At 36.5% G+C, this 16,123-nt stretch overlaps 1 protein-coding gene across 8 annotated transcripts in view; it reads left to right on the top strand.

Annotated features, from left to right (window-relative positions):
• The window catches only part of WDR49 (WD repeat domain 49), a 143,201-nt gene that overhangs the window by 24,115 nt on the left and 102,963 nt on the right, over positions 1 to 16,123 (top strand). For all 8 annotated transcript variants that reach the window (XR_014776645.1, XM_084768381.1, XM_084768379.1 and 5 more), the window contains 3 exons: positions 4,609 to 5,049; positions 5,545 to 5,721; positions 6,644 to 6,818. Coding sequence is in view for 7 of the 8 variants with exons in the window: in XM_084768381.1 (XP_084624507.1) it covers positions 4,609 to 5,049; positions 5,545 to 5,721; positions 6,644 to 6,818 (793 nt within the window). In the remaining variant the exon portion in view is untranslated. The remainder of the gene's footprint in view (positions 1 to 4,608; positions 5,050 to 5,544; positions 5,722 to 6,643; positions 6,819 to 16,123) is intronic.

The raw sequence follows: 16,123 nt of genomic DNA, 5'->3' as shown, positions 1-16,123 counted from the left end.
TTCTTTAAGTGCTTCTGGGTCATTCGAGATTCCTCTATTGAGAATTCTCTCTTTAGTTCTGTAACCCACTTTTTTCAGCTGGGTTATTTGGCTTGTTGGTGTTTACTTTCTTGAATTATTTATATATTTTGGATATTAGCCCTCTGTCAGATGTAGGGTTGGTGAAGATCTTTTCCTAGTCTATAGGTTGTGGTTTTGTTCTCTTGACAGTGTCTAGAAAATTTTTCTTAAGAATTAATTATACCTAAGATGTATGTGTAGGCCTGTTTATATAAAGCCAGCACATTGAAAATAGTATAAATGTTTATTAATAAAGGATCCTTAGACTAGTATGGTGTTAAAGATGAATGATATATTTTGGAGATATAGCTTCTAGGTAAGTAGAAAAATCAAATGAAATTCAGTAATCTATACATCTCTTTTTGTACATGGTAGGATGCCATTTGGTACATAATACATAGTAATTTTGATTCCTGCTTTGAAAAAAATAAATTTTTAGTCATTATAAAAATACATAATCTTTTCTTATTGCCAAAAGGATATCAGGTTTTTAAAAGGATGCCATTTTTAATAGTCTAACACTGAACTCTAGAGTTCAGTTTTTATAAATATTATAATAAAATAATCTTTATAATTTTCTTTATTTGAAATATATTTAGAAAGACAGATTTTCTTAAGGATAAAGCTCTTCCAAGTGAGAAAATCAGGGGGCATTATGGGTGTATTGACATGTATTGTGGATGTTCTCAGAATAGGAACTAAAGTCATTACCTGGATGTTTTCTTAGGAAACAAACATGGCAAATAATTTAAATGTTACAATGAGCAGAATGATTATGTGTTTTCCAATTGCATATAAGTTTTATCTAATTTATATAAACTAGTAAAGATGTTCAGAGAGGTTATATCATCCTCCTCCTCCTCATCATCATCATTTTAGATCAATAATGCTAGGCCAGGTGCTAAGAGGGATAAAAAGATGTGTTTTTAATTACATCATGAAAGAGTTTTATCTGAGGGTCTCACTTTCAAACTAAAACTAGCAATTTCTCTTATGAGGACATATTTATTAGAGCTACAGTCACTCAACTTTCACTTAAAAGAAAGTGAACTAAGTATTTAATATTGTTTTATAATTAAACAAAACCCCAGATGTGTAATATTTTCCTGTCTATACTAAATATATGCTTGCAAATTTAGCTCCTATATGATGCAACTACAACAATAACAATTGATATTTAACATAATTAATAGGTTTTAATACAGTTCTTCTTACTAGAGTCTCACAAACCCCTCTAGGAACACTATAACTTGCCAATAACAGCCTGCCAGATTCAGTCATAAATTTAAACAAGTTAAACAAGTGTGTGTGTGTGTGTATGTGTGTGTGATATGATACTGAGTACACTAAAATTCAGTAATTATAACAATAAAATCATAGTATGTCCAAACATTTACAGATTAAGGAATTTTCTTATATTCTGGTCCATAGAGTTATTTCCTGAGTCCAGAATGAGGACCTCCTCTGACTTTGTAGAGTATCAGAAGTGACTCAAAAGACAGAAGACATGGCTGCTCACATTAGTGAGATATTGATTTTGTACAATGAAAGTGATGGTTTCTAGGACTAGGTAAACTTTACTTTTACCAAGCTTACCAAGGGACCCTTGCTATTTGTACTTCTGATGAAGAGCAGCTGAAAGAGTATGATTCGCTTTTAGCTCAGATGTCGCCTCTGTCATCGCAACGATAAATACCCATGGCACAGAGCTTCAGGCTATTCTGTTGTTTGGGCCTCCTACACATATTTTGATCTTCTGGTAAATCTCTTATATTTACTCAACTTTCAACAGGCCACTCCTTAGAGAGAAGATAATTTACTAAAATTAACAGTAATTTATACTTCAAAATTTCACACACACACACACACACACACACACACACACACACACAAATACATAAACACTCAGTTAAATTCTCAGACCTCAGTCACTAATGGAAGTGACAAAAAAATCTATCTGTATGTTTAGACCACTAATAGATATCATTATTAAATTATATAATTATAGGCCCACTAATTCTTTTGAGTAGGAACTAATTTAAGCTTTTTAGCAGATAATTTACATTTACTGAATTTATACATGTGTCACATTATCTTAGATGCTATCTGTGTATACATGATATCATGTCAACTTATTCAAGTTGACATAGAATTTATAAACACAAACCCTCAAAATACAATTTTATGGAGCTAATATTAGGAATGGCAAGCACAAGCATTTTAAAGAAAGATTTGTATAAAGGCAAAAAAAAATGTTTTATTTTTAAACTTAAACCAAACAGGTTATGAGTGGATCGTTACTATTGGAACCATAAAGAATGACATATATACCTCTATGCCTTTTTGTCAGGCTCATAATCTGGACTAGTTTTCATTTCTTCTCTGAGTGCATGTTGGAATTATCAATGTGCAGAAATTTTTATGCAGCTTACTACTTACACTGCTTCAGGGAACATAACTTATTATTTATGCTAGCTTTGTAATCATATATCTTTTAAGGCACAAAATAAAATTATTTCTATAATTATCAGAGTGATTTTTTTCTGTTCATAGCAATATAATGCAGTTATTATTTTGTAGAATACACATTAAAGGTCTGCTTTAAAATGGTTTATCAATAAGCTAACAATATGGGCAGGTGGTGCATGCTATTCTGTGTAACATCTTACAAATAAAGATCACAATTTCCTCATTTTAAAATGAAACAGTTTTCAACTTTGTCTCTGATGGAGTGCGCTTAGATGCAGTTACCTTTGCTTATGCTAAAAATATGAGCCTTCAAACATTTCATCTATCTAAATCTTCCAGACTAAAAATAATTTAGTGAATGATTGATGGGTTATGGCTGTCAAAACATTCAATATAATTATTTTTCAGAAAGCTAATTTAGCTAGTTAAAAGCCTAAACAAATATTTATTATCCAGCTGATTACCATGATCTATTCTTATACTATAATACTTAATATATTCTTCATAAAAATGCTGCTATGACTGAGACTGATATACCCATCTTACAAATGGGTAGGTTAAGGCAAAGCAATAATAATCCTTACATATGGATGGGCCCAGAATAAAATGTGCATGAGGGAGGGGAATGGTGAGAACAAATGACATTGACACACGGCAAACAAAATTATTTTAAAAAATACCTCATATACTAAGTGTATGCTCACTTTTTTATTCCCTCATCTGGAAAGTTGGTTCCTTCACCACAAATCCCACTTATTGACATTAAAGTCTCTTCTTACTTGAAGTGACTGTAGAGTGTGGATTTGCCTTCCACCCCACAGTTTTGGTAAACCACAAATCACTGCTCACAGCACTGTCTTGGCTCTTCCCAGGGGCGTAAATAGTAAAAATAGTAAGTCTCTTAGACTCACAAACAAGGTCAAAGGAGGTTGACATTCTGGCACCTCCTTCTAGCTCTGACACTAACACATGGAAGTTCTGTCTTCTCCATCTCCGTACAGTCACATTTTCCACTCCCCTCTCTGTTTCTCTCCTTCCTTTCTCCCTTCCTCCTCTCTCCTCTCCCTTGCCCCCTCACTTTCTCCTTCTGCCTTCCTTTTCTCATTTTCTCTCCTGCCCACTCTTCCTCCCTCTCTCCCTTCTTTCTTTCAATCCTACTTGGTCTCGGTCATGATTTGCTATTTAAGATGGACCCTGAGTACAGTTGTGAAGTGTTACTAAATGCTCCCAAAGTCAAGAATATTGGCCTATTCCAAAAAACACATGATTACTTCATTCCGACACGAAGTACAATGCAGTTGGACCTGAATTCAGTTAGGAATGTGTAACAATAATGTGAAGTAACGTGTTTTTCAATAGAAATACAATCAAATAAAATGATGAAATAGCACCTTATGAGAATGGGGTGCCTAGAGATTTGTAGAAATCAGCTCTGTGTTTTGTGTGGGAGCCATGCTTCAGTATCTGTTAACTTATCATTTGCAGACACTTTATGGAGCATAACAATAGTTGCAGTGTCTTAGAATACTGTGCTCACAGAAGTAGATTTCTTACTCTTGAATTAAAATTTTATCATGTTGCAGTTTCACTGGATCTATCAAGCTTTTCCAAGGATTTATCCCTTCTTCTGTAAACCTTTATATTAGTTTTCTGTCACTGCTATAAAAAATTACTCTAAACTTAGATGCTTACATATGCCATTACTTTGATTTATGGTTTGGAGGTCAGAAGCCCCACATGGGATTTACTGGGCTAAAAAAGGTTTTCTCAGGATTGCTTTCCTTCTGAATCCATACCTTGCCCTTCTCAGCTTTGCGGATAATGCCACACATCTCTGCCACTCCTGTTTCTGTCAACACATGTTCTCTAACTCTCCTGCCTAGGCGTTTGTAATCGAGATGTAGCTTATAGCACTATAAATTATTTGTCCCTCCTGCCCAAATTCATGTACGTATAGTAGCACTCTAAAATAGAAGATGCTTTTCTTTCCATGCTGCAAGAATTGCTGATTAATTCAACCTGAGATAGCACAATGATCTCTCTGTGACAAGTTTTCTGTTGTTCTATTCCCACTTCTAGTCCCAGGATCCAAGGCAAAGCATTTGTATGCCCAGGGAAGAGTTCATAGAGAAGATGACAGAGACTGTGGGTTGGGGCACAAAGGAGCAATATGGAGAGCTCTTTGACAAAGTGGACGTGGCCCGGGATGGCTTCATTGATTGGGACAAGCTGACTTCATTTATACTTCTATCACTGTACGAAAGAGATGAAAGAGCAAAGGCCACTGTGGTTACCCAATGGAAGGACCTGGAGTTTCTCCCAGGAAAACACAAGGACACCATCCAGAAAGTTGTTTTCTTAAAAAGTTCAAGTCGTTACTTGACTATTAGCAAAGAAGGCTTAGTAGGAATCTGGGGCGAGAACTTAAAGTTGCAAGAAGCACTTCCTATCACTTCAGATGCCACCAAACTCAAACACCTGTGGGTGACAAGTTTGGTTTCTCTGGAAAATGTTAACAAGGTACAAAATCTTTATAAATTCACTTTCTACTTATGAAAAAGACTAGAAAATGGTGAGGCAGAAGCCCTGGACAGTATCAAGTGTAACACCAGCAGTGACAGAGCCACATCCATCTTTGATGCCTCCCATCTTACTAGGAAAGGCATATGAGCAGAAGCATTCACTTTCCAAAGCCATTCTCTTGGGTGTCTTAAAATGACATCACAAATAGTGGCTCATATCTTTTTCATTTTGTATGTGATTAACTGTCAATATCCCTAGGAATGGAGGATGCTGGTGGATGTAGGATTAAAATAGGAAAGAAAGGGTTCTCAAATGCCTTTCAAGATAAAAGTGTTTTTTTTTAAATAAAGCCCAATGTTAGAATTTTTGCTGCTATCCATACTTTTATATCACTCCTAAGGGCTAACAGAAAACTATGTCTCATTTGGAAATTTGATTTTTTTCACTAAATCCACCACAAATATCCTTTGATTTTCTACTTGGTTACTCTAGATTGCAGTGGCTTTTACAAGCAAAGAGATTTGTTTCTATGATCTGCTGTCCAAAGAACAATTTCCTTGTCAATACAAACTCCAAGGCCTGAAAGGAACTCCTATCTGCATGGATTATTGGTATAATCCTCTCGATCCCAAAGAATCCATTCTTTCTTTTGGGGATATAACTGGAAAGGTAAGTGAGGAGAAAATAAGACTTCACAATAAGGATTTAATCCTCAAACTGTAGCTCAAAGCAGAAATTCAAATGCCTTGAAATTCAAATGTTTTCTATGTTATACATTATGACTTAACAGCCATTAGACCTGGAAGAGATGGGTGGTACTACAATCCCACACTTTACTTAAAAAATGCAAACCTTCATTATGATCTTCTGGTCTCAGAATTTAAAACCTTACAAGCTTACATTATGAAATGATTAATTTATTAGATCTGAATTTTATTTATCATTTAAGTGTCTAAGTTTCCTTTTCATGAGACTTTCAAACTAGTTGTTTTGATTCGCAAGATGTCCCTTGTCAGCTGGCTAAGCGAGTATTCATTTTTTAAATAACATGACAAAGGAATAGAAGTATGAAAGGTGGTAATACTGAACCTGTGACATTGGATACAGACACTTCTCCTTCTACTGAATTCCACCTTAGATGAGAGAAATCATTACCTACTCAATGACATTGGAGTGTGACAGACACTGAAGAAGAGACTTGGACAATCGATTCTCTTTCATGACTGTTTTCCATGTTAAATCCTTCTTAAAATGAAAAGCTATGCTTGGAAACCACTTTCCCAACTGTATAGTGGTTCTTCTATTGTCACTGATTACATGCTTTAAGTAATATTGGGGAAAATCTTCCTACCTCATGATCCATTCCTTGTTTTTTTTTTGTTGTTGTTGTTTACCTTTATTAATTTATTCTTGTTACATCTCAGTGGTTATCCCATCCCTTGTATCCTCCCATTCTTCCCTCCCTCCCATTTTCCCCTTATTCCCCTCCCATATGACTGTTCCTGAGGAGCATTCCTTGTTAATATTAGGACATAGACCTGCTGAACAGCACTTACCCTGCCTATGTTTGTCTCTCTTTCAATGGTCCAAGGTTCAAGCAATTGTTTTCACAGCAGCCATGATTTCTCTCTTTGAACGGCCTGCTAATGCATGTGATGATGAAGAAGCCGCCATGACGATTGACTGGGCAGAGCTGCTCTCTGGTTGTCACAAATGTTGTCACGTATTACAGCACACGCTTCATCATGGAGACTGGGTCAGGCAAGGTACTGAAATTGAATGGTAATAGGAAAAAACAGCCGTTTTCATCTACATTTATGTGCTGTAATGAAAATGTTTCACACAGATGTTTAAATCTAGAAATCAATAATTGATTATCTGGAGGTTTGGTTCTAGACTCACCTTATCTCCTAAATGCTGGCAGGAATTACTTCTTTTCTTTCCACCTATGATGTATGCTTCATCCAATTAAATCAGTTGAACTATGCACTCAGAAATCTCAGAAGATAGAAGAAAATTGTCATGGCATGTATTAGCTTCAACTCCATTCTGATCCTAACCCATGTCAGTCATTCTCACACTGTTTAGTGAAAGAACATAACAAATCCCTCAACAGGGCTTCTTTTATTTATTTAATTTTTGTGTTCTTATGAGAAACATTAGCTTGGATGGTTTCACAATGCAATTCTCTTTTCTTTTCTAACCTTTTAATTAATTTTACTGACAATCTGTTTTATTTGTTATAGCCATTCATTTTTATTATTTTTATTATGAATACATATATTTTTATTTTTAAAATATACTTTATGGGAAAGGTCACTACATACTCATTATTTTTTCCTCTTCCTTTCTTTTTCTCTTTCTTTCTTTACAGGAAGCTTATCATCTAGTTCAGGCTAGCATTAGACATAAGATACTTCTTCCTCTGCGTCCAAATTATTAATAAACTTTCTCAGTCTGTCTCTCTGTCTATCTCTGTCTCTCCCTCTCCTCCTCTTTCCTCTTTCTCCTTCCCTCCCACTCTCCCTTCATCCCATCCTCCCCTTTTCTCTTCCCTCCCCCTTCCCCCTCATTCTTTCCTTTCTCCTTTCTTCCTTTTGATGTAAAGTCTAAATTCTTGTCTAGAGTGCATGAGTAGCAGCTTCCAGTCACAAGATAATTTTATAGACCAGCATCTATGGCATACTGGCATGTTCTTAAAAATTAATCATTAATGAGTTAATGATTTTTTAACTTGGTGATTATGCTGTGATCTTGATTATTCAAGAGCTAAATGTATAGAAAGAACTATAGTGATTTTCTTATGTCAAAATTGCTACATTAGTGAAAATCTGCTTAAGAGGTAGAAGTTATTTATCTCAATGATTTGAGTATAATCTAACTAAATTAAAATTACTGGTTAACTTTTAACATAGTTTTAAGAGGGGATGGTCAAATGCACCAGCTGTTAGCTTTTTCAGTAGCTTTTTTTTTGGATCTCATGCTGTTGGAACTGATCTTCCATTATGTTGTCCCAAATCAAGATCTATATAAGTGACGGTATATTATGACCTTTTCCAGTACAAATTATATATTTGGTATATTCTATCCACTCTCTGATTTTGGCAGGATTTTAGTTGGGGAAAAAGAAAACTAGATGGTTTCTCATCATTTCCTATTGTGATGTGCACAAAATTATGTGTCAAATTTTTGTAATATCAAAATAAGAATCAATGAACTAGAAATGAACTGAAGCAAGGTATAGAAGCTGTTTTTGAATTCAGAAAGAATGAACCATACACACCAAGAAGTAGGTTTTGAAATCTACTATAGTATATCTTTTAATTTTCATATATTATATTGTTCTATTATTTCACCTAATATGAATAAGTTAAGGAGAAGTAGCCTATAGTTAATGCATTTGAAAAGATTGAGGTTATATTAAGTAAGAGTTTCTGCAGATGAGTGATACTCAAACATCTTCTTACTCAACATTTACTGCAAATTATTCCTCAGTTTCATTTAAGCCTCTCAAAGATCAGTGTTAATAGCACAGGACTCTGTCCACGAGTCATTTGTCTTTTTTGTTTTGGTCTATGAGATTGTTCCTTAGATTAGGGTAAATTTGTTCCTTATCATGTTTTCATCATATCTTTCTCATTTGTTGATAAAAAGAAGTATGGAAGTAAGTCAGAGTGGAGATCGTATGTATGACCTAAGAAACCTTGTGTGAGAACATATCTCTACCTCTTAAAACCATTGTAAACTAAGAACTATCTACATAAACGTGTACGCATATAGCTGGGTCTGGGACATGGCGGCACAAGTTAGTAGTTGCAGTACTTGCAGAAGCAGAGACAAGCAGATCTCTGTGAGTTTGAGGCCAGCTTGGTCTATAAAGTGAGTCCAGAACATCCATGGCTACCCAGAGAAACCCTGTCTCAATAAAAACAGAGATAAAACAAAACAGAGCAAAAGTATATGCATATGTGTACACATTGATATATAGTAATGATGTATATGATGAAATAAATACTAATTATATATATAATGATATCTATATTATTAAGGTTTTCTAGAGAAACAGAACCAATGTCATGTGTGTACATGTATAATACATGGAGATGGATATAAGTATGCATCTATCTATTTATACCCCCACACATATCCAATAATGAGTATTCTCACACTGAAGGGCCTGAGTATTGGTAGTCCAAATGCCTTAGAACTTTTTGATATAGAGGATTCCTGGAGAGCCGGTGGTCTTTTGTCCAGGGTTCCAATGTGAGTGAAGAGTGGCAGAATAAAGGCAGCTATAGGTGAGATGAACTTGCCAACAGGTAGACAAACTCATGGTGGCATATAAAGGCAAACAAGAAAAGCAAGACGGCTTTCCTGAGATCTAGATCTAGTTATGTAGTTAACACCTGTATTCAGGGCATTTCCTTTTCTTTCTTTTTCTCTTTATTTCTTTCCTCCTCCTCTTCTTCTTCATCCTCCTCCTCCCCTCCTCCCCTCCTCCTCCTCCTCCTCCTCCTCCTCCTCTTCTTCTTCTTCTTCTTCTTCTTCTTCTTCTTCTTCTTCTTCTTCTTCTTCTTCTTCTTCTTCTTCTGATTTCTTGAGACAGGGTTTCTCTGTGTAGCCTTGGCTGTCCTGGATGTGCTTCATAAACCAGGCTGGGATTAAAAGTGTGCACCACCACTCCCTGCTGGATATTTCTCTTTCAGTTAAAGTAATAAAGAAAATATCTCACAGGCACACCTAATAATCATTGTAGTTTAGATAATCACTCACATATATGACCAGAGGCTTATATAAAGTGGTATTGTAAGTCCTGTCAAGTTGATAACCAATATTCAGCATCAAGTATTCTCTCTCTCATCTATCCATCCATCCATCTATCTATCTATCTATCTATGTACCTATCTATCTATCATCTATCTATCTATCTATCTATCTATCTATCTATCATCTTCTATCTTTATATCGCCTACCTAACTACCTATCTTTCATCTCTGTGTGTAAATATATGGAAATATATTCATATCCACCACACCTACTCAAGACTAAGGCAAGAGAATTACAACTCCCTGAGCCTCAGCTCAAAGCTAGACTGGAAACTTTCTGAGACTTTATCTCAAACTTAAATTGGAAAGTACATGTGTGCACGGGGCAGGAGCAGGTGTTGGTGCATGCTCAAGCACACACACACACACACACACACACACACACACACCACACACACACACACAAATTATCTCACACTCATGACAAAACACACACACACACACACACACACACAACTTATCTCACACTCATGACAGAACACACACACACACACACACACACACACACACACAACTTATCTCACACTCACAAACTCATGACCAAGCATGCACATATGTTCACACAGATACACAGACACAGACACACAATTTATCTCATATTCATGACCGAACATGCACACACACAAACACAAACGCACACACACAAACACAAACACACACACACACACACACACACACACACGAAATTTAAATTTCTTTCCTTATATAGTTTCCAGATTTAAAACTCATTTTCCTCTGAGCAAGGAATTACTTAACTCTTTTTTTTTTTTTGAACTACAACTCTTAACCAATGAAAAGCAATCTTCTGAGATGTAGCAACAGATACCAGCTTAAATATAACTTTCTTTGTTTGAAGCTCTGTTGTTCTAGTATGAAGGGAATGGAGGAAGAGGAAAATGAATAGGAAGTGAGGAGAAATGGAAGATAGAGCAAACGGTAGCTCCCTAGGGTTTGCGGTGATTGTGGACCATGAACCCTGCTTTCCAAGACCTGCTCTTCCAGAGGCAGCCAAGTGATGGCTGCTTGGATTTTATGTCCCTTGCACTGCACCAGCATGAGTAGATAGTCTTACAATTTCTCATGCATATAGTTGGTTATTTTCTTCTTTGTGTAAGAGAGTGTACAGGTAAAGAAAGAAACACAAGTATGGAAACCCATTTTCAGCAAAACTAAAGCTAAAATATTTGTTATGTTGAACTGTCAGAGGGGAAACAGTAAGTATGTTAACACATGCTTTAATCAGGACTTAAGATTAAGACTTATTAACATTTTGAAGGAGAAATGCTTTCCTTCTTGTCTGAGTGGGTCTATGTCATAGTTTAATAGAAAAGTAGTTACACTCTGAAATGACTGCTGAGTGAATGTAGGTATTTGGGGCCAGTTTTCTGAAGGAAGTTTTTAAATCTGAGGTTATCCTGGGCTAAACAGAAAGTTCACATTGAGCCAGAGAGCAAGATCTTATCTGAAAAGAAATAAACAACAAGTCGTTGGGCTGCTGCTCAGTGGTTGGTTCTTGCCTAGAAGATGTGAATTAGAAAAACTATTGCTAAAACAAAGTGATGGGCTTTTATCACACCAAACTGTATTATCCTACTTTGTTTGTTCACACACAGAAGGAGATTAAGAACCAGCTTACACTGGTAACAGAATTACTAATTGTTGCAGTAATTAATAGAGCGGGTGCTAGAGAATTTAAACACAGACACAGGTTGTGTTTCCTCAGGGGGTCTTTATAATTGATGTGGACTAAGCTGGCAGGTGAAGCAGCATCTAGGGACATCTGCACATGTTGCTTTTCTTCCCAGTAGGGAAATGATCCCTTTAGGTAAAGGAGGTCACATCACTGCCTGCTGTCCTCCTTGCAGGGAGCCATGCTGGGTTTAAGGGAGTAGAAATTAGCTGTGAGCTGATGATCTGGGTTTGAAGAAGGACTCACTTCCTGCAGTCTGTGTTTTATACAGACTCTTCTACCCAACATTCTGGAAGCCATGGGAATTAATTGCATTCTCATTTAAAGATATACTTTGGTATTTTGTTTTTAAAATCATATTTTGACTTTTAATGGCAAAGTAGACATTTGCTTTTTATATTTACTTTTTGATGTGATTGTTTGCTTGGAGTATATATAGCCCTGTGAGTAGAGGGGAAAGGTGGAGTGAACAGGACTCCAAAATACGTCAAGAAACTGAAAATAAGGCCCCCTCATAAAGAAAACATTAAAATTCATCAGAATAAAATGGTGTGCTGACTTAAATGACTCAGACTGAAAGTCCGAACCTATAAGAATTCTTAGTTAAAAATGACCCAGGTTTCCATTCCAAATCAGGATCTGTTCCCAGTGTAGTGTGATGGGTTCATTTTTATTGTTAGAAATTTTAATAGCACCACCTCATTTTTGGATATTACTTTTCATTTTCAAATTGCTTTCTCACATTAACTAATTACTTGCAGTTTCATTTTGGTAGCATACATGGGAACAAGGATCAATGGTGGCTTCCTTTAAGACTTTTTAATTTTGTCTTCAATTTTTATTTATATGTTTTTAATCAAAATAGAATTGGTCAGTTTGCCCTGCTTTTCCTTTCTCCAGCTCTTCCTAGTCACTATTTTTCAACTCCACCATTCTTTCCCACTCAAATTGTAGACACGCGCGGATGCACACACACACACATACACACACACACACACACACACACAGAGAGAGAGAGAGAGAGAGAGAGAGAGAGAGAGAGAGAGAGAGAGAGAGAGAGAGAGAGAGAGATATGGAGAGAGGGAGGGGGGAGAGAGAGGGGGGGGCTAAATATCAAAGAGAAAAAGCCTTTAATGTTCTTTTAAATCCCTGTGCAGTGAGAAAGTAGAAGTATTGAACATAAACACCTTCCTAAACCAATATGTTCAAGTTTTTTCTTTTCTTCTTAGCATGTTACATAAAATTAAATTTACACAGAGGGCCTGCAGAGAGAAGAGAAGCCATGGGCTGGGGCATCTCTGTGATATGCTGGAAACCTATGACAGGGTAGCTTTCTGGGAGGAAATGCGGGTGACTCTATCTGAGACTCATAGACTTCAGTCATGGAGACTGAAAAGGACACCCTCTAACTAGACTAGACTCCTAGTGGAGATAGAAGAACATTAATCTACCCAAAACAACTTCAACCCAAAATATACCCTGACTACAGTATGTGCAGGGATAAAGACAAAGCAGAGACTGAGGAACTGTTCAACCAATGCCCAGCCCAGCCTGAGATCCACCCCATGGGAGAGAGCCAACACCTGACACTATTAATGGGAGGAGCCAACACCTGACACCTGAAGAAGGAAGCATAGCATAACTGTCTTCTGAGAGGCTCCATCCAGAAGCACATCAAAACAGATACTGAGACTCACAGCCAAATATTGGGCAAAGCATAGGGAGTCTCATAAAAAGTAGGGAGGGGGACGATAGAAGGATCTAGAGGGGATAGACGCCCCCTAAGAAGACCAACAGAGCCAACAAACCAGGACTCCTGGGGACTTGCAGAGACTGAAGCATCAATGAAGGACCATGCAAGGCCCCCTACACAGATGTAGTCAATGGGCAGTTCAAGCTTTATGTTGGTCCCCTAGTAAGGGGGGTGGAGTCTGTCTCTGACATGGACTCTGTTGCCTGCTTTTTTGATCACTTGCCCCTAGGCAGAGCTGCCTATGCAGTCCTCAGGCCTTGATGTGCTGGGATGTGTTGGTGGTGATGAAGGCTCACCTTTTCTGAGGAGTAGGGCAGGGAAAAAGAGTGGGAAGAGGGAGGGAGGGTGAGATCAGGAGGAAAGGAAGGAGGGGCTATGATCAAGATGTAAGTATAAAAATGAAAGAAACAGCACAAAAATTAAGTCTAAAATGCTTCTTTTTTCTAATCTTCAAACTCATTGAGAGTAAAAAAACAATTACTTTTTCAGCTCCTCTTATTCCATAACTTAATGTTATAGAGAGGCTTTTAAAATTTTATTTTGGCATGTCATTTCCTTACTATAATTATAGAAGTGAGAGGATTATTTTTACTCATGTGCCTCCAGGATATGTCATTCTCCAATTTAATGAAAAACAAGTTATATCTTGATTTAGATATAAGGTGTGAATTGTTGTAGGTCTAGGATGTAACCTTGCAGATTCATAAATGTTTTTGGTAAGCGGAAGATTGAAATCTTAGAGCAGTAATTTGAACACCAGAGCAGGATGAAGGTCTGTGTCTTACCTATCTCCCAAATTGAAGATGGTAATTGGGTATATTATGAAACATGTGACAAAGTAGTTTTCTGTATAGGAATACTTTGTTTTGATTCTGTTATGGTCATATTTTAGAATTTCCATGTATTTGATGATATAATTATGGTGCAATGATTTATACTATGGATCTTGCAATATTGATTTTGAGTGCCATACTATAGTAATCTTTACCATTTTCTTTAAGCAAAAGGAATATATCTAGTGAGTCCCAATGGTACATTATACATGCAAAATTTGTACTTTTGACGTATCTAGAAAAATTACCATCATGCAGCAGGTGACATATCCCTGAAATGAACTGTCCTCCAAGGAAGATCAAAGCACTCACTTTAATACAAGTGAGGTGTTTTGTCATATCTTTCATCAATAGAATGTTCTCATCAACAGAATGGTGGTTAAATGTCTTCAAAACAATGGGTCCTACATGCATGTCATTCTTTTAACTCATCCCTGTACAATTCAGCATAGCAATTTACTGTGGGATGAGACATTTGACATGAACTCTGGTGCCCCCATTTTGATCACTTCAATTTGGTAGGGGAGGTCCAGCAGAACAAAGAGAAAGCAAGCAGGCTATACAGATGAGACCTGACAGACTGTGGTCATATGGTGGTGGAGGAGGTCCAGGGAAGGGGGAATAGGGCAAAAGGGAAAGGAAGGGTGGGAAGGGGAAGATAAAAGTGAAGGAGTAACAATCAGGATGTAATCTGAATTACAATTTACAATTACAAATTATAATAAAAAATAACAAAAAGAAAAAAGTATTTGATTTACACGTCTTCTTTCCTAAGCTAACAGCCACATGTTAAGATACAAAGTGAATCTAATTCTTCAGTATCTTTATCACACCACAGGGATTAGCAAACACCCACTAATTCTGAAGAGTGGATGACGTCCTTTTAGCATCATTAGGTAGTACTCTAAATATTCTCAATCTCATTACATATAAATTGTTCATGGGACATATTCATTTTCTAGGGAGATAGATATAAAATATATAAAGTTAAGGTCTTCTCATGCCAATATCAGCTCTTGAATGAATGAATTCTAGCTGATTTTAGAAATAATAAACTCAGTAGAATATGTTAAATATAGAAAGGACTGGACTTAGCTATGCTTCAGCTTCCTTGCCTTTAGCAATTATTTGGAAATTTGTTTACACATATTGATATAAGCACATATTCTTAATAGCTTATAGACCTTTTTTATAGTTCGGAAGGTTGTAAAGTTCAGAGCAGTACACACAGTGTCTGGAGAAGGACACTTCTTGAATTATAGATACTTCTTCCAGCTGTGTCCTCTCATAATAAAAGGGACAAACGGCCTCTTTCAGATCTCTTATATGAGAGCCCCATCCTGAGTTCTGAGGCCATAATTCCCTAAGCACCTCCCAAGGGGATCCCTTCCTATCAGCATTACCTCCAAAGGTAGGATTCAATGTATTAATGTAAGAGGCTACAAATACAAAACCACAGCAGTACCTGCTGGGGATTATGAAGACCGAGCTTATCCACTTTTGAAAACATTTTTTATATTCATTTCCTTCTGTGTGACTGAATGTGCATGGTCCATGAGGGTACTGCAGAATAAGTGTGGAGCTAGAACACAGCACACAGTAGTCAGTTCTCTCTTTCCTTCATATGGGCTCTGGGCATTGAATTTAGGTCATCAGGTATGGAGGCAAACATCTTGACCTATATTTAGTCATACTGTCAGCCCTCATTGTGTCAAATATAACCATCAGTCCAATATTGTAAGCCTACTTGAAGTGAGCAATAGGATGAAAATTCCTACAGTGATTAAGGATATAAGATGCCTGTACCAGAGATTTGAATATATATATATATATATGTGTGTGTGTGTGTGTGTGTGTGTGTGTGTGTGTGTGTGTTCACATATAATTTATACATGTATGCCCACACACATATATATACACATATATATGCATATATACATATATATATATATATATATATATATATCAT

The sequence above is a fragment of the Acomys minous genome, assembly GCF_964271855.1.
Source record: "Acomys minous genome assembly, chromosome: 19".
Lineage (NCBI taxonomy): Eukaryota > Metazoa > Chordata > Mammalia > Rodentia > Muridae > Acomys > Acomys minous.
The sequence above is the reverse complement of the archived record's forward strand: the minus strand, read 5'-3'. Positions and strand labels throughout refer to the sequence as shown.